Consider the following 18,615-nt stretch of genomic DNA (forward strand, 5'->3'; position numbering starts at 1 on the left):
GCGAGAGGAAAGAACAAGACTCCTGGCACCCGGAGACGATACGCCGTGATAGCTAGAGGCTTTGAAGCCCAAGAACAGACGCTTGCCGAGCACAGCAACAGAATCGCGAAGCTAGAGGAAGAAGTGGCCCGGCTGCAGAGAGGCAAGAAGAGGAGAGCAATTCCGAACCCGAACAGACGGTTCATGACTCTCAGTGAAGCTTTGGTGGCTGAGGAAGCCATTCCCAAATTAAAAGCCAAGAGATAGCCGTTGTGCTGAATTCTGACACAGAGGAGGAGGCGGTCTCAGAGGTGGAGACAGCTTCAGTGATCGAAGTCAAGGTGGCACCGAAGCCCTTCCAGTCACCACCAGATCCGGGCGAATGGTAAAAAGCGCCGGGACATATAAGAGCGTCCATTTCTCTACGGAATGATATTTTTTTGTGTTTATAATGTTAAGTTCTGATCATATTTCATGTAGTTCAAATGGTAGACTTTTGGTGGAGAATTTTTCAATTGCGCTACCGAAAGGTGGGTGTTACCGAAAGGGGGGTGGGGCATGGTAATGCCCTTGGCCCGGCTGCTGGGAAGAAAAGGAAGAGGGCCATAGGCACAGCAGAGGGCAGCATTTCTCTCAACCCGACCCAGAGCGTCGTTGTTGCCCTAGTCAAGCAACTACCAGAACAGACATACCATGTCTTCTTTGATAACCTCTTTTCCTCGCCGAACCTCCTCAACGCTCTTCGTCAGCTAGAGATTGGGGCCACAGGCACAGCCCGAATCAACTGTGGCTTCTACAAACCCTTCGTGGAGGCGAAGAAAGCTGACACAAAGGGGGACTGTTGGCCGTGGGGCACACTGAAGACTGCGCCAACCCCTGACGGTCAGGTACGAGTACTAGAAGACAGGCTCTCTAGTAATTCCCCTACTAATTCGTCTTCTTCTTCTAGGTCAACCAATTCGCTTGGAAAGATAACGCTCTTGTGCTATTCCTCTCAACAGTCTATTCCGGCGAGGAATTCGAAGAGCGAATTCGGCGCCGGCCGACAACAACGCAGCCTCGAGCACGCCCAATACAGCAAAAATTCGGTGCCGAGCCTGTATTACGTCTTCCTGTGCCGTCTATCTCTGCAGACTACATTGATCAAATGGGCGGCGTTGATATTGGTGACCAACTAAGAGCAGGAGAGGGACTAGACCACCGTGTTTGTAGGGGAAATTGGCGGGCACTTGCGTGGACCTTCCTGCTTGAGACTGCCCTTGTTAACAGCTACCTTCTTCAGCTTTGGGGCCAGCCAAGCTGGCCGCGAATAACCTCACAGCGCGAGTGGCGGCAACGCATTGTGAGAGATCTTTGCGAGGCTTACGGTATAGCAAAGACGGTAGCTCAAGACAACTATTTCGAGCTGGAGACATATTTACGCCTATAACACAGCATAAACATGTCAATCGCGGCAAAAGCTCTCGCTGCCTTCCTTGTCAAGGCTTTAAAGCTGGGGAAATAAGATCACGAAGTCGGCGCAAGCCGTTAGGCACAGCTAGCAGCAATGCACGCAAGAAGCCGGGCACGAAGACTCGTAAGGGATGTAACCAGTGTGATGTAGCTATATGTACTAAGCAGGATTGCTGGGACTTCTACCATAGCCAAATTTGCTAGTAAAACAATGTACCCCTAATCGCCTAGTGGTCTTATTGGCTGAGATCCCTGTTCGTGACCCCCCTTGCTCCTCCTCGACACTCAAAGGGATGGGCCATTCCACGAGCATGAAAAGTGGGCTTTCATGAGTGATGCATGGGGTCAATGTGACTTTACGCACGTGCACTTGACACAAATTTATCGGCAGAACGATAAACATTTTTTAAAGATGCTGTCGGATCTCACCACGAGGCACGCACGAGGGACAAGTCGGATGTGAAAGCTGATCCCGCAGAGAAGGGGTAAAAGAGGTCTCTGTTTGTTGCGAAGCCGCTCGTAGGACCTCTAGAGGTTCCCTGCTTGCTGATGCTCCTGCTGAGACAGTCAGCCAGGACGTCAGGCCTGCTTTCTGATGCGTCGGCTGAGACAGTCAGCCCGGCCGTCAGGGACGGTGTCCTAGGAAAAGTGGGGCGCAGCCACCGACGATTGACGGAGGTGTGAGGCAGACGGAGAAGATCGAGATTGTGGCCAGGAATAAAGGGCGAGGAAGGAAGGAACAGACACAGAGAACAGAAGGAAAATGGAGCAGCACCGGACGATTCTGAAATACTAACTTTATGCCTATTTGGCCCTACTTTTCGTGACAGTCATGAGCCCGGAGGAACTACGTTCCTGTAACTTCCATTCCGACCGAAAACCACTCTCAAATCAACGAGATGTCGAAGTCTTCTGCCGCCCCTGCACGAGCGATCCTCTCAGGACCAAGCAACTGGGACAAATGGAGAAGGGAGCTCAGGAATCGAACTGACAAGACGATCCATAGCCTGATCTTTACCAACGAGGACCCCCTCGAACCTCCTGAGCGACCTGAATTCCGCCACTACGCCCCTGATGCTGTTAGACTCGCTGACCTCTCTGCCGTTCAGAAGAGAGATTATAACGACGCGATGCGGGACTATGATATCAGGAGGAAAGAGTATAAAGATGAGACTAAACTGGTTACCAACGCTCGCATAGCGATGCAGGAATCAGTGGTATCCTCGAAGCAGAACGCCTTCGACGAAGACCTTCCAATTCGTCAGTGGTTTAAACGTCTAGAAGCGTCGACGGCCCCTGAAGCGGGATATATGATGAATCTCACAAGGACCAAGTATTCGACCCACCTAAAGAGATTTAACGCAAAGGATCTAGACTCCTGGATCGACAAATGGGAAGACATAATGTCTGACGCCGATAAGTATAAGCTAATGGAGGCCCAAACGGGCCAGTGGCTTAGAGACGTTGCCACATTGATTAGGCCTCTGGATAACTCCCTAGGCTACCAGTACGAACAAGGAAGCAGGATACTCGACGCAAAATCAGAGGCTACCCAGGGAAACTGTTCGACTTCGACCGATATGGTCCTCCTGCTGCTGCTCCTGTTAACCCCGTTGTTCACAATCCGGCAGCAGCTGCAGTAGCCGCGATGGCCGCTGCAGCAACGGCCGCAGTCGCCGCCGTTCTTGCAGCCCAAGCTCCGACGGAGAGTCAATGGACTGTTGAGAGAGTCGTGCGAGATGTGAAGCATCTGGCCGAAAGCAGAGAAGCAGAAAAACCCGAGGTGCTATCAAAGAGGAGGCGCATTTCATGCGGACAAAGCAGCAGCAGACGCAGACGATGCGGACGAAGTACCGCCAGCGAAGAAGAAGAAGCTGGACAGAGAGCCCTTGGAAGGGAGCCATATTCCAAAGAGATCCCTGCCTTGCCTGCAGACGCAAGGGACACGAGCTCGAGGTTGCTGGCAGGTTATCGAAGAAGCCAGACCAGAGGGCTATAATCCGCCCCCTGAAAGGTATCTCAAGATGACACGAGAGAGAGTCGCTGACGATCCTGTCCTGAAAAGGAGAATTGAAGATATTCGAAAGAAAATGCAGAAATAGCAACCAAGGATGAGGGGAAGGCTTGTGGGCTCAGCAAACCCAGCTTTCGTGTTCTCAGCTGAGTCCCTGGCCTAAGGATCGGAATATCCGCTTAAGAATTCAACCCTCCTTGATTGCGGCGCATCTCTTCATATCAACAACAAGCTCAGTCGGTTCCGATCGTTTAAAAGGCCAAGAATGACTTTATCGTCGCCGGTGACTCTCTCGTTCGAATCGAAGGATTCGGGCGAGTCAATGTCGCAACGACGATGCCTGACGGCTCCCACCGAACACTCCGATTAAAGAAGGTTGCCTACTGTCCCGGTTTCTCATCGAGCCTGGTTTCTTTGCAGACTCTTATCGACGACGATCAGATCTTTTGGGATACGCTGTCTGAGCCTATGAGGCTAGTCCGAAAGGGCCAGACTATCGGGATCACCGAGAGGAAATATCAGCAGTTTGTTGTTGAATACCAGCCCGTGGAAACCGAATTCCCGGATTTCAACAGTGCGTTCCAGGCATCGAAGAAGGAGACAAGGAAAGCTCGAAGAGCCGGCTCAAGAGATCCTCGACCTGCCTCTCAAGGAGACGGCAAGCTTTGGCACGCCCGTCTTGGTCACCCTGGTCCAATGGCTTTGCACAAGCTAGGCCTACAAAGGGGTCCGGATTAAGGGCCGAAAACCGTCGAATGCGAGTACTGTGCTCAGGGAAGGTCAGAAGGCAAGTCTCCGCCGTCCACCTGACGAGGAAAGAGACAAGCCGTGCTACGAGATCTGGATAGACTGGACCGACCTTGCGAGAGACCACGAGAACTACGTCCGTGTGATGTTTATCACAGACGCCTTCTCTGGAATGGTCTTTCCCTACTTCATGAAGACCTACAAGGCAAAGGAACACGGAGCTGTCTTGAAAGACTTTTCCTCCTTTATGCTCGCTCGCTTTGGATTTAAGACGAATGTCGTGCGCTCTGACGGCGAGCTCTTCACGAAGAAAATCTCAGCCTGGATGAGGAAGAAAGGGATGACAAAGGCGATGTCAGCTTCCAACACTCAGGACCAGAATGGTGGAGCCGAGAGGTCAGGAGGATCTCTACCGAGAGAGCGAGAGTCATGAGGATTGCCTCTCGACTACCGCATTCACTATGGAAAGAGATCATCGAAGCAGCCTGCTACCTCCGAAACCGAACGCCAAGAGAGCCTCGATTCGCCGCTGAAAACGCTAACGAAGGAGAAGCCGACTGGAAGTCTCCCATTGACTTGTTCACAGGGAAGAAAAATCAGCTCTCACATCTTCGTGCGTACGGCTGCCGAGCCTACGCAATGACAGCAAATGCACAGCTTGGATTGAGGAAGAGGTGGAAGCTCGACCCGAGAGCTCACATCGGATACCTCATCGGTTATAAGTCTACAAATATCTTCCTAATTTGGATCCCTCTCTTGAAGAAGGTCATTGCAACGAGAGATGTTGTCTTTGACGAGTATACGTTCTTCGAAGGAGGAGGCGAGCGGATGCCGCTGCCTGCGAGCATCGGAGAGATGATCCAACAGATTGAAATCCCGGAAGACCAGACGGCGAATCAGGCCATCCTTGACGAAGAGACCGATGAAGACACTGATATCGAGGACCTCGAGGATGATGACATCAGAATGGCTGAAGATAACGAAGTCGAGGAGCAGGGACAACAACAAAGCGAAGAGCAGGAAAAAGAAGACTACGGGAGAGCGCGGGAGCTGGAAGATGCATACCTAACGCCACCAGCTTCTGACCCGGAGGAAGAAGAACCACATGGAGTCTTTTCGGTTCACTTTCCATACGCTGACCCTAATGGGGTGGTGGTAAAAGCCCCTTTCCAAGTCGATCTGGAGCCGTTGCAAGCTCAGAAGAGAGTCCGTGTTCAGGATGATCCTGAAGAGGAGGCTCACCCTGAGGGGGTGGGTTGCTCTCTTGGAGGAGCGGCATTTCAAGCCGACCTTGAAGGCCTGATGAAAGAATCGCGTTTGAAAGCTCTGGAACCATTTGATCAACCAGAGCTGGATCAGTCATACATCGACCGTTTTGCCGACTTCGTCCCGGTGCCAATTGAGGACGGGGTGCACGGAGCCTTCACAGCAGGAAGGTTGTTCAGACCGAAAAGCGCAAAAGTCCACAAGAGAGACCTACCCGAGCCTCCACAGACGCAGAAGCAACTAGAAAAACACCCGTATAGAGAGGAATTCACCCAGGCTCAGAGAGACCACCTGGCCTCACATGCGGAAATGGGCTCGTTTGACGAGGTCTTCTGGACGAAGGCTGCTGGAAAGCAGGTCCTCGGTTGCAAGTGGGTATTCATCTATAAGACTGATAAGCACGGCAATCTCCAAAGTGCAAAGCTCGCCTCGTTGTCTGTGGCAATCAGCAAGAAAAGGGGGACCTGCCTACTCGAGCGACTACCCTCGCAGGAATGTCGTTTCGTACGCTAATGGCCATTGCCGCGAAACACGACCTCGAATTGGAACAGATGGATGCAGTCAATGCTTTTGTTCATGCCCCCCTCGACGACGAAGAAGTTATCTTCATGAGGATGCCACCGGGGTTCCAGAAGAGGGGGAAAGTCCTACGCCTGAGAAAAGCTCTCTACGGACTACGCCGCTCGCCGCTCCTCTGGCAACAGATGCTTACGTCGTCTCTAGAGGAACTGGGATTCAGAAAAGTTCCCCAGGAGCCGTGTGTCATGATGAAGGGAGCGGTGACCGTCTTCTTCTACGTTGATGACATCATCTGGGCATTCCGGAAGGAGGACGAAGGGGTCGTCGAAGAAGCTACTCGGGGACTACAGAAAAAGATCAACCTAACTCGGCTTGAGAACCTCGCTGGTTCTTGGGATTCGTATCCTCCGCGATCGTCAAAGGAAGACGCTTTGGCTGACGCAAGACGCCTATATCGACAAGATCGCGTATAAGTTCCTGTTAAACAACGACAACGCCCCTGAGTCTCTCAAGCTCCCAGACACGCCAATGATCTCTGACGAAGAGCTCCTGCCAGCTACAAGCCAAGCAAATGAAAGGGAAAAACATCAGTATCTCCAGAAGGTTGGTTCCGTGCTCTTCTCAGCAATTTCAACGCGACCAGATATTGCGTTTGCCGTATCCCGACTGGCAAGACATAACCACAATCCCGATGAGAAGCACCAGAAAGCAGCAGACAGAGTTATCCTCTTCCTCTTTGCAACGAGATCGTACGCGTTACGTCTCGGAGGAGGATCGAAGGAAGCGGAGCTGTTCCTCTGTTCGAGTGACGCATCGTTCGCAGACAATTCAGTCGACAGGAAGAGCTCACAAGGCTACGTCATGACCCTATTTGGAGGATCAGTGGCGTGGAGAGCGTCAAAGCAAGCGACAGTCACGACGTCAAGCACGGAGGCTGAGTTGCTTGCTCTCTCAGAGGCGTCAAAGGAGGCGATCTTCCTGAGCCGTCTGTTGAATTCCTGGACATCCGAATTCCCTCTCCGTTGGTAGTGGAATGCGACAATGCCCAGACGATCAGACTTCTCAAAGAGGAGAGTACGAAGCTCTCGACGAGACTGAGGCACGTAGACATTCATCAGCATTGGCTACGACAAGAGGTTCAAGATGCTCGAATTCGGTCAATTGGGTGCCTACGACACATATGCGAGCAGATGGCTTGACGAAGGCATTGCCGAGGCAGAAGCTCCTCGAGTTCCAACGAATGGTTGGGCTTGAGGAGATAAAGGAACGATTGAGTAGAGAGGCCAAGCTTGAAGAATTACGAGATGTGATACATCCCGTGATAGCCATAAAGAGGCCCAGGGCGAGAGATGAGTCGTGCACGACATTCCCGCATCTCTAGCAACGTCCTGGTTGGCCGTCACTAAGGGGGTGTGTTGCGAAGCCGCTCGTAGGACCTCTAGAGGTTCCCTGCTTGCTGATGCTCCTGCTGAGACAGTCAGCCAGGACGTCAGGCCTGCTTTCTGATGCGTCGGCTGAGACAGTCAGCCCGGCCGTCAGGACGGTGTCCTAGGAAAAGTGGGGCGCAGCCACCCCCGACGATTGACGGAGGTGTGAGGCAGACGGAGAAGATCGAGATTGTGGCCAGGAATAAAAGGGCGAGGAAGGAAGGAACAGACACAGAGAACAGAAGGAAAAATGGAGCAGCACCGGACGATTCTGAAATACTAACTTTATGCCTATTTGGCCCTACTTTTCGTGACACTGTTACTGTTACAAAAGAGAGAGTAAAGAGCGTTGGGTGTCCACTGACCGAGCTTAAATAGCTGTCAGGAGGGACCCCGATATCTGCATACACAGGAAACAAGTATCCTCCTTCCAAACAGGGTCAGCTCGATGCGACACCTTTTTCTTCCACCACACATATCGTTGCGGCGCATCTTTACCAGCCCCACGTCCGGCTCCAGGCTGTAAACACTGGCGGCTTCCACTGTATCCTGGCCGGGTCGAGAGATCTTTTTTGCTTCTGCTTCTGTTTCTCCCTTTGCTTGATGAGCTTGTCGGGGATGACGATCTTGTGGTCGCTCTTGTGATAGACTTGCATATTCATTGCTTGCAGGGTGTGTTCGACATCCTGAGTCATCATGGCTAGAGTTTTGGAAATCACCTCTATCGTCACTCTGTCGTCTCGCTCGTTGTAGCCTAGCAGCAGATCGAGTATGTTTTCGGACCAGTACTGGCGATAACTCAAGAGGCCCAGATCTGAAAGCGGCTTTTCCGGTGATCCTAGCTTGCCTTCGATCTTGGATAGCTCGTATGAGAACTGAATCAGCAACCTTCCGTATCCCTTCCTCTGGTGCTGCGGCAGAGTCATGATACAAGCCACGTTGTATCCGTCCGCACTCTCCTTCTCTTTGGAGAAGTATCCTACGATATGGCAGCCCTTGTCGCTCCGGGTCGACATGACGTAAAAGAGAAGGGTCGACGTCGTAGTACAGTGTCTTGTGATCGAGAAACATTTTAGACAGTAGGCAGAGATTCCGACACCATGTGCGTTGACGACGGCCATCGATTTCGAAAAAGGACACGTAGTCGTCTCTGTATATTTCATTACCCGGTGGGTGTTGCAGCGTGCACTTTCTGCGATGTCGCAGGAATGCCTTCTCGTCACCATAGTAACTCAAGCAGAATTCGCAGATGAAGATGACGTCATCCTGGCTGAACACTTCTGGATAGGGGGAAAAGTACCACGGAAACAAGTCGTTCTTCCCGAATTGGACTCTCGAGATATTTCGTACTCGCGAAATTTCGGCGGGGTTTTGACTCATAGAACCTGAGGTTCTCAACTTCTCGATTTCCTCTTCGCGACTGAACCCGCTTTCTTCATAATTCCTTACTTCCTCCTCGTCCGCGTCCAGCTCGTCGGTGGCGGCCGGCGTAGCACTAGCCCCGACGCTGGTGAATGTCTGGGGATCGCCATCGGGTCCAATCGACGATGATTTTCGGGTTTGAGACTCCACGAATTCTGGGTGTGACGGAGTCAGCAGATGGATCTGTCGTCGCTTTCCAAAAACATTGTGATGGTGGGCACACCTGTCCAAGGATGAGGAGTTGTGGCCTCAGAGTGAACCGACTGCTCCCCTCTTTCCGGGGCGTTTTTTGTGCCTTCGTCGAAACTGGGGCCTTTTTCGTTTGTACTGACGGCGCTTTCTTGGATTTTGAATCGTTCAGGTTGCCCTTTTCTGGATTCGGCCATTCTACATCCTGGCTGAAGTCGATTCTGGCCACAGGAACCCACTCATCCAGTCGCTTGTTAAAGTTGTCGAAGTTGCAATAGAAATGCTTGCCACTCTTCGTTTCTTTGATACTGAGGATCTCGGCTCGCCGCGGTTGGCCTTCCTTCTCCACCCAGGCAATGCAGCCCGTCCTCAGAGTTTCGGGAGACGCCTTGCCCTTTTCTCGCGGTGCGTCCGACCCGACAGCCGCCTCACCACTCGGCGTATCAACCCTCATGATACGGAAGGGAGGGTGCCGGAGAAGGGTGCGTGGGCGACTTTTGGATGGACTCGTAGCTGATGCTGGAAACTCGATGCCGAGGGCAGGTGGGTGCTGGTAAATTATTCATCGCTAGGCGGTCAAGACAGGAAATCTTATCAGCCCCTGTTAGAAGCATAATGAATGAACCATGGCTTTGCTGCATGCATACCTAGGTTAGGTTCCTGCCTGCAAGGGAAAGGGATTTGAATAACGAAACATACACCCCCAATTTCGAAACATGCACCCCCGAGCTAAACCCCATTCGGAAGAGCACCAAATTTTGGAAGTAACGAAACATGCACGGACGATTTCGAATCATGCACGGAGACTTAAACCCCATTTGGAAGAGGACCCGCCCACAACAATTTGGCGCGCGCGTTCCCAACGCGATGGCTGCCGCGGCCACTGTAGCCAACGCCGCCGCCGCCGCCGCGCCACGATGACTACGATCGAGGGCTCAGGCCTGAGCCTATATCTATCCAGGACACACTTTTTGCACATATTCCGAGGCTCTTGAGGCACTTCGGAATGATCAGCAAGATCAAGGCTACGTCGTTAACGTTGCAAACAGCAAGACTTCCGGGAAGGCTAAGCGTAAAGCAGCCACTATTCGGTGCCAGTGGTAGGCGCGACGAGGCGGCCACGGCGTTGGGAGGCGCGCGCCAAATTGTTGTGGGCGGGTCCCTCTTCCAAATTCGAAATCGTCCGTGCATGTTTCGTTACTCAGACGGGACCACACCGACCTACGCCGCTATGGCCCAGAAGGGGATGGTGCAGGCAGGGGGCCCCCTGCCGGTCCGCCTCGACCCACGGCCCCGGAAACGCCTCCGGTCCAGCCGCCTAAGGATGACCTGTCCGTGGGGCTTAAGGTGTTACGCATTAATGTATTGAAATGTCAGTAGCTTTTACGTCTAGGCCCTATAGGAGAAATCCTCCGGGTGAAATACACTACATACATACATACAAGGATGACCTGCGTGTCTTCATGCGGCTCGACGACAAGTCCCCAGCATGGGGCTACCAGGACATGCCATCAGAGCTCACGTAGCTAAGACTCTCAACCTAGGGATAGAACGCATGCCACAGATCGCCCGGGTGAAGACTGGATGGGCTATTCGGGCCTCAGACCGGGAGGCGAGGACCTGCTTGTGGAACGGCAGGACGACTGGGCGGCCCGGCCCGCCTCGGAGCGGTTGAAGGCTTCCAGAAGTGGCACACTTACGCTGTGGCTGACTGCCCGAGGCAGCTCACGGATATCTGGGGGGCCGCCGTGGACTGGCCAAGCTATCAAAGAAGGGATCAAGCCCCAGACAGGCGCCGAACCAATTGATGCTCCATGTTGCTAAGAGACACTCCGAACGCTCCGTCGCGACCAGCCTACTGTGACGATGACTGTGTCCTTCGAGGCGGCGATACAGAGGAGGTGGCGGCTCTTGGGCACCAGCCGACTAGCCCGACTGATCGCCAAGATTGGGATCACCACTCCCGCTACGCCTGCGACCGAAAGCAGGCCCGCCGACGATGTGGCGGGAAAGACCACCGTGATAACGACTGCAAGCACCCGCAGAGGTGCGCGAACTGCGCCGAACCCTTTCCGACAGACCGACCATAAGGAGTACCCTGCCAGACCCAGGCGCTCACACGGCCAACTCGTGCGGCTCACCAAGATCGAAAAGTACGCCGTAAGGAATATCGGTTCTCAGCAATATCAGCAAGTCAATATGGTTCTGGAAGGCGCCGAGAGATGATGTATGTATGCAATATCATGCGGTGGCCGAGAAGGCGAGTCCGTTCAGGCCGCCTATACAAGTAGGCGAAACGTGTGACGGCTTTCGTTGAGCACCGTCACACCCCGTTTGCGTACATGACCCACATGTTGTTAAGCCACGGCCCACACGTACGGAAGACATATTTAGGGAGAGGACACCCGGCTGTATTGTTCTGTTCTCCTTTCTCTTCTTCAGAGTAGAATCTTCGTAATAGAGTCCACAGCCTTCTGGCTCAGTCCGTGACCGTCACAAAACGTTCTATGAGACCCAGACGGAGAAGGCAAACGTGCTTCGGACAGAGATCCTGGAGAGGCGCGTGACTGCAGACGACATCACGGACCCCTAGGCGCCGGAGGTCCGGCAGAGGACCCTCGACTGCAGCGTCGTGCTCGCCGACGCGGCTCACTCGTGCACTTCCACTGGAAACATCTCCCCGGGAGTCGACGGCATCACAGTTCGGATGTTGCGTCGGATCTGGAGCCACATTCGGCGAAGCGGTGAGGGAATTGTATAAGGGCTGCATACACCAGGGCCACCACCCGGTCTGCTACCGCCTGGCGGAGGTAGTGATGATCCCCAAACCGGGCAGGAGGGACTTATCTGCCCAAGAGGCTGGAGGCCCATCTCCTCCTGGCCTGCCTCGGCAAGGACTCGAGCGTCTGATAGCCCGCCGTCTGGCCTGGGTCGCGATCACGCAAAGGGCCATCCACAGCCAGCACGCGGTGGCCTGCCCAAATGCTCAGCGCTCGACCTAGCGTTAGCATTGCTTCACGACCAGGGCGATATTGCCACGTTGATCATGATGGACATACAGGGCGCCTTCGACAGGTGGTGCGGAATAGGCTCCTCCTGCGACTGCGGGAAGCCATGCCTTCCGACCTTGCACCTAAGCAAGATTCGCTTCTCAAGTCATCGTCCTTCACGACATTGATAAAAAGCATAGCCGGCCCAATGCTTGTTACACGCCGCTATAGGCTTTTAAACTCGTCCGAATCCTTTAGACGACTGGGCAACTTATGACAGTAGTCCCGGTTCTTCATGGCGCTGACCTTGCGAAGGTTAGCGATGCCGTTGCCCGTTGGCCATATCATCAAACATCGCCAAATCCCCCACCCTCTCCTCCACCGCATCAAAATGCATACACCTATCGTAGTGGTTCAATATAACGTGCGGTTCAGTCCAAGCAGTTCCGAAATCAACAAGCTTCCCATCTCTATAGTTATCTTCCTTTATATCACGGACAAATATCCCCATCGAGTGTAAAGATCGCAGATCTCGTAGGTTGCGCGGCAAGCTTTTGACACTGACCCCGGAACCTGCACTTGCAAGATCTTCAACAATGGCATAGATCGGACGGATTGGTGTTTCTAGGGCGTTGTCCTGTTCAACACTGAAATCAAGGTTCCACTCATCCTCCAGTTTTCGGATGTCTTTTTCCTCCAAGTGGAAATAAAGCCGTGGCATGGAACTGCAACTTGATGCGGCAGTAATCGCCTGTCTTGCGCCTGCTTGATTCGACCGTATGCGCGGCATTCTGAGTAAAAGGGCATAACATGCCATTCCAACTCTTCTTCAGTGCAGCGGATACCCGCAGTGTAAAATTGGTGGTAGTCATACGAAATATCGTACGGCATAAACTAAGGCATAGTTAACCTCTCGAGCTGCCACAGCTCCTCACCACTACTTACCACCTTCAAAGCGTAGTGCTTAGACTCGATCTCAACCTTGAAAACATGTGCCATGATCTCAGAGTGGCCCGAATATGGTTCAAGTGGTCATCGAGCATATCTTTCCAGGTGATCGATGCGTTGGCGAGTGCAGAGGGATGCAACTTCGGACCATGGCAAGGCGGAAGTCCGTCTTGAACGTCCATGTCCTCGTCGAATAGACCATCAGCACATCTAGAGGTGGCTGTAGTCTTCCCGGGGGCCCTAATTCGAGAAGATTTGCTCCGCGTCCGCTTTGGCTTTCTTCCGTCGTTTTGTTGTCGCCGTCCTTGTCGTGCCATGTTGTCATATTTTGCTCAAAAAATAGAGCACATAGTAGAGTGAAATTTGGAAATAATGGAGGCGGGAAATGAAGCCTGTGATTGATGGCGAGTGGATGAGAACAGAGCTGGCGAGGCAAAGCTTCCCTGACTTGGAGAGAACCACGGTTGTATTGCAGTGCGCGCGTCACGGTCGTCAGGGGCTGGCTGGATGATTGGAGGTAACCAAAAACTCCAACCATTACGCCCAGTTCTTGTCCCAAATGCAACGCATGTCTCATTGAGGTACTACTTCTTACTCCCGTTGTGCCGATATGGGCATCGCGGTTCCCGTCGCACCCATCCTTCCTGTCAATTTCGCCTTCCCAGCCTCTTTGCACGTCTCTTTTCATTCAGCCGTGCAGGATACAGTATATCTCGCTGATGCTACAGGCTAGAGCAACAAGGCAATATGAGGTGCATCAAGTGGCCAGAATCCGGCCTCATCGTCGTCTTGCACCTCTCCCACGCCCCCTCCATTGCAAACTTTCCCCCTACACCCCCTTCTCCCCGGCGTTAAATATCCCAGCCAACGACACCACGGAGCGGGTAGCTACGCCGGCTCTAGCCAGATCGAGACCGCCCCTCAGACCGCCCTCTGGTCATACCGGCTTCCCGGGCACGATCCTGGGGCCGACCTTCCTTCCTACGAATCCTCTCCGAGATGCGACCGACCATGCCTTGCAGATTGGAGACGCAATGTGACCATCACGTCGTGCAACCACCTGTTCACCAACTTGACCCGCTCCTTGAAGCTGTTAATCCCGACGTGAGCATCCTGCCCCTTGCCACGCAGGCAGCCTCCCTGCAAGCCTCGCCACTTTCCGTTACTTCAATATGTATTGCCCTGCTTCGGACTAAGCTGAGGGAGTAGAGATCAGGGGGTGAACCTGCCTCAGGTCCACCCCCTGACCCTCACTACGGGGGATCCTGTGGGCTAGTCTGGCCTAAGACCACCTAATCACTTTGGAAGTCTGTCCCTACTCTTGCTTGGTAGTTGGCTTGCTGATGACGTTAGAGAGGGATGAGTCGGATGACCGGCGCATAGATGCAGAATCTGACGGTGTTCCAGCCAAGGATGAGCATTATCTGATGGAAGGGTGGCCAAAGAGTAAGGCCAATTGCTAGGCATTCTCTCTTAGGGGCGGCTTGCAGGCATCAGCCAAGCACTAGTAGATCACAGTTCCGACAGAGGAGGAAGGCGCATGAGTAAACCGGGCAGATAGATGCCACTAGACGGCTAGAGTCGCATTGCTGTGACTCACGAGATGATTTGCTGGAGCTCACATCAGGGGCTACAATGAAGCTCGACAGGGAATCGGGAAGTCTGTTCTACTCTTATATGACGGTGTTGGTGAAATGTTGTGTCAATACACATCGGAAAAAGGGGGTCACCACAGCTAGATTCAAGATGCATGTTCTATCTCTAAAGGGGCAGTCTGAAGGGGCTATTTATACAGGAGGCCTTAGGGAGTTCTGGAGACCTCCTGAGTATGGGGCTCTACCCGTGCATACTTGGCTGTGCCCACGCATAAAGGGGTAGCTTTCCTTACTCAGGAAGTCCTGATGCGTTACTGCTACAGAGGCCAGGAATCCCTTTTCCAGGTCCTCCTAACGGGGCTGCCCTGGTCCACAGACAGAAGGATATCAAAAGCTTTAGTGAATCGGTAAGGGCATGGCCAACAGTGCCAATCTTCAATATATATTTAAAACAACCAATGGAATCGGCGATACGCCCTGCAGGCCCTCGTCGACGCGTGTCAGCAGGTGCTCCTAGGGAATCATAATGCGGTACCACTGCGTTTGGATAAGTCGGCACAGAATAATGCAAGTGCATTACCGTACGGCCGCCAGTAGACGTAGGCTGTGTTGTTACCATGGCTTGGCCGGGACTGTCGTGCATCGACGGGGACGGTTGCCCGCCATAGACGCAGCCTTGTCGCGTGGTGCTCGCGCGACTCAATGGGGTTGTCGGTGGATACGGAGAATGAACAGCCGATTCCATGACTGCAGTAGCCATGCCCATGTGATGTTGATAGCCGTACGAGGACGTCACGAGCTGCGACGGCTCCCAGACGGACGAACTTGTCGTCGACCCCTCGGTGGTGGAGGGGTTCCGAATCGACTGTCCCGACAAATATAGGAGAAGTCTTCATCTAGACTGGCCAGTTGTCGCGGCATCAGGAGCCGTTGTAGCGACTGGACAGCGGCACTAGGGTCTTCGGCGTGAAAGGGTTGGCCTTGGTTGGAATCAAGTGGCAAGGTGCCCGACTGCAAGAAACGGGTTATTTGGTCGTCGCTAATGCCATGCCTGTTGAGGAGCTCCTGGAGCTGCTTGTTCTCCTCGGCTACTCTTCTCGCGGCCATCTGGACCTCGGTAGAGGCCTCGATGCCCTGAGTCTCGTATTCTCTGAGTCGCCGTTTGAGGTCCTGGACATATTCTCTCCGTCGGGCGCGCGATCTCCTCTGGTTGTCTCGAATTCGGGCTAATTTGTTCTCGCGCTAGAGCAGAGAAAGAGAAAGGGACTCTGCTGTTAGTTAAGGCCGTTCCAGTCTACGGTATCACCTGGGTTGATGTCACTTACCGCGAGGGTTGACATTTGGCTTGCAAGCTTGTTTGGGGCCGCCCTCCTTGACTAATGAACGGGGAAAGGATTGTAAAAATAAGCGTCTCCAAGTAGAATATCTGTGAGCGTGTAAGAGAACGAGAAATGCGAAATTAACAAGTCATAGAGAGTTGGGGGGGGAAGAGCTGGAAGAATTGCTCCAGCGGCTCCGATCACTCGAGACGCATGCAAACCATGGCGCAGCCCTTGCAGCCTTCACGGATATTTGGACAGGTGACGGTTGGATATGCATTTCGGCGTCTCAAATAACTACACGTCCTCATGCGCACGTCCTCATGCGCCTCGCTGACTGTCCACCCCAGCCGATCGAGGGGCAGCGACTTACGAAGTACAATGGAGAGTGTGACATTGTCTGGCGCGGAATGCTTAGTAGTTCAGGATTCCTCGCGAATTCCGCAAAAAAGAGGTCATAGACAGGCGACCTCCAACTTTAATTTCAATGATCTATTTTGTAGTGTTCTCTACTGCGACGGCGTACAGCAATGTAGCTACGGCGCAACGCAAGGTAGCAGTAGCCAGTGTTAGAAGACGAGTTTATATTATTACATGCTCGTTCTCGCCGTGGCATCTTCGTCCATTTCTCTCAAGCTTTCACTCGCATATCTCTTTAGTTTTATAAGGTCCATTCCTTAGCTGTCTTCTCAACAGCTTGAAAAAGCCGTCGCTGCTCGGGTTAGTTCCCAATCCGGGTTGCTTCTGGGACAACTTACAAATGCGTTCTCCGTCCCCTCGCGATCAAAACAGCCGTCTTCGTAGAGGACATTCCGACGAGAAATCTCCATGTTCTCGGCCACAGGGTATGGAGGGTCTCCCCCGAGTGTGTTTGGGGATCCAAGCTGTCCCTGAAACTGTGCAATCGCCTGGAGATCCCGAGGTGATAGTGTTGATGAGCACTCTTGCGCAAATACGCGTGCTCTCTCGAATTCTCTTCAATCTCTTTGAAAAGTTGCCGCATGATACCAAAGATAATTGTTTGGAAGGTGACGGTAGGGACCTCCGTATGCGTGCTGGGTAAGCGACTGGATGTCTGACGGAGGCCCTCGGATTGAGATTTCATGGCCTCTTCGATTTGTGCCATCTGGGGCTTGTGCTGAGTCGCATTGTTCGACTCGCCCGCGGCGTTGCCTGATTCCCTATACCATTCACGTCAGTAAATGTTCGCTGCCGCCATGACATATCACGAAGCCGTTCTTACTATCGTCCTGGCGCTCGGGCTTTGGAGCGGCTGTCGTGGCTTCGGCGTGTAGGTTGGGTTTTTGCTGGGCGGGAGAGCCTTTCGCACTTGCGTAGGAGTCGAAAAGAGGACGCCGAGGTTGTGACATTGTCTCGTTTAGATTCGCTACCACGAGCTCTCGCATGTGCTCTTAGTAGCGCGTGTAAGCCGTAAGTGCCGCAAGATACTCACGACCTAGAAGTCAAGCGTTGAGTCAAGGAATGAATGGAAGACGTAGTTGGTAGCAGAGCTGGGAAACACGACGTGAAAGCCGGACAGGTAATCATACAAACCAGCAGTCTATGGTGGCGTCTAGCAAGCGGAGCGTGTAAATATCGCCATGTCTCGTTTTCCCACCCTAAGGGTGTCCCTGACGGCTCTCTAGAGTCGCTCCATTGGAGCTGCGGCTAATTTTCATGCATTGTGAAGTATTGCTATCTCGTTAGATGCAAATGTAGGTATCGCGAAGGTCGCCGTCATCTTCCCGAAGTTGATGCCGACGTGGGCAGCCCTCCCTTGTCGCGAGGCTCCTCCGCTGCAAGCTTCGCCACCCCGACACTTCCCAGGCATGTACATGTACATTGTCATATATTGGGTCAACGACGAGGGAAGAGGAATTAACGGACAAGTCCTGCCTCGCGTTCCCTCCCTGAACCCCGGCGCAGGGAGGCTGCGGACTAGTCTGCACGATTCGGTTCGCCCCTGCGCCTACGGAGAAGTTGGCTACTCGTAATTTTGCAGCATTAGCGGATGCGATCGGTGCATTGATGCAGAAGCTGAACCTGGTCAAAGACGCATAAACCATCTCAGGGTGGCCGGCAGGCGTCAGCGAAGCAACAACGGACCACAGCCCGGAAGTGGAGGAAGGCGCATGATCCCACCCGACAATATGTGCAATGAGATGGCCAAAGCTGCGCCTTGGGATTCTCGGGATGATTCGCTGGCGCTCTCGTCCCGGCCAAGGCAGCCCGTCTCATACTCGTGTAGAAAGTAAAGGAGGTAGGCACCACCCCCCTTTGTCCCGGTTTCCATATCTCCCATTTTCTTGCAATTCTCCGAAAGCCAACGAGGCCCTCCTTCCCGCCATGTCGACTGACACTACCTCGACTATGCAGGGGAATATGAGTTCCACTGAATCGATTGCCTGTGGACAAACTGGTCATCTTCGTGCTCTCGATATGCTTCTTTGTCCTACCTCGCCCACATCAGAATTCTCGGATACCGAAAGCCAATTCAACGGCACAAACTGTCGAGACAAATATCCGCAAGACGAGATTGCAGTGTCACCTACACAAAATATTCAGCCCTTGTTTGCACCTAGCGATCTTGAAGAGAGTGGTTACTCTTCCTTTTGCGACGATGACAAGGAGAATCGTCCTCCTACTGGGCTCGTTTTTCGAGTCACTGTATCCGATACTTGCCATCGAGTAGAGGCCAGAGGTACAGTCGAGAACGAACAAGGCAAACAGGTTGAGATGGAACTTGAC

The 18,615-nt window shown here is 53.1% G+C and overlaps 3 protein-coding genes across 3 annotated transcripts; 1 reads left to right on the forward strand and 2 right to left on the reverse strand.

Moving 5' to 3' along the window:
* Positions 1 to 5,047: 5,047 nt before the first annotated feature.
* On the forward strand, positions 5,048 to 6,450 carry HRG_08528 (reverse transcriptase (RNA-dependent DNA polymerase) domain-containing protein; the record flags this gene model as incomplete). Its single annotated transcript, XM_044866999.1, has 3 exons — positions 5,048 to 5,347; positions 5,543 to 5,815; positions 5,875 to 6,450. The coding sequence occupies 3 exons, from the start codon at positions 5,048 to 5,050 to the stop codon at positions 6,448 to 6,450; spliced, it is 1,149 nt and encodes a 382-aa protein (XP_044717886.1).
* Positions 6,451 to 7,898: 1,448 nt separating this feature from the next.
* Positions 7,899 to 9,469, reverse strand: HRG_08529 (MOZ/SAS family domain-containing protein; the record flags this gene model as incomplete). The annotated part of the gene is made up of 4 exons (XM_044867000.1): positions 7,899 to 8,383; positions 8,571 to 8,981; positions 9,050 to 9,198; positions 9,255 to 9,469. 4 exons carry the CDS (start codon positions 9,467 to 9,469, stop codon positions 7,899 to 7,901), a joined length of 1,260 nt encoding a protein of 419 aa, XP_044717887.1.
* Positions 9,470 to 15,069: 5,600 nt separating this feature from the next.
* Positions 15,070 to 17,237, reverse strand: HRG_08530 (uncharacterized protein; the record flags this gene model as incomplete). The annotated part of the gene is made up of 5 exons (XM_044867001.1): positions 15,070 to 15,386; positions 15,424 to 15,790; positions 16,626 to 16,810; positions 16,876 to 17,040; positions 17,111 to 17,237. The coding sequence occupies 5 exons, from the start codon at positions 17,235 to 17,237 to the stop codon at positions 15,070 to 15,072; spliced, it is 1,161 nt and encodes a 386-aa protein (XP_044717888.1).
* Between the last annotated feature and the right edge of the window lie 1,378 nt (positions 17,238 to 18,615).

This window comes from Hirsutella rhossiliensis (assembly GCF_020360975.1).
Source record: "Hirsutella rhossiliensis strain HR02 chromosome Unknown scaffold00010, whole genome shotgun sequence".
Taxonomy (NCBI): Eukaryota; Fungi; Ascomycota; class Sordariomycetes; order Hypocreales; family Ophiocordycipitaceae; genus Hirsutella; species Hirsutella rhossiliensis.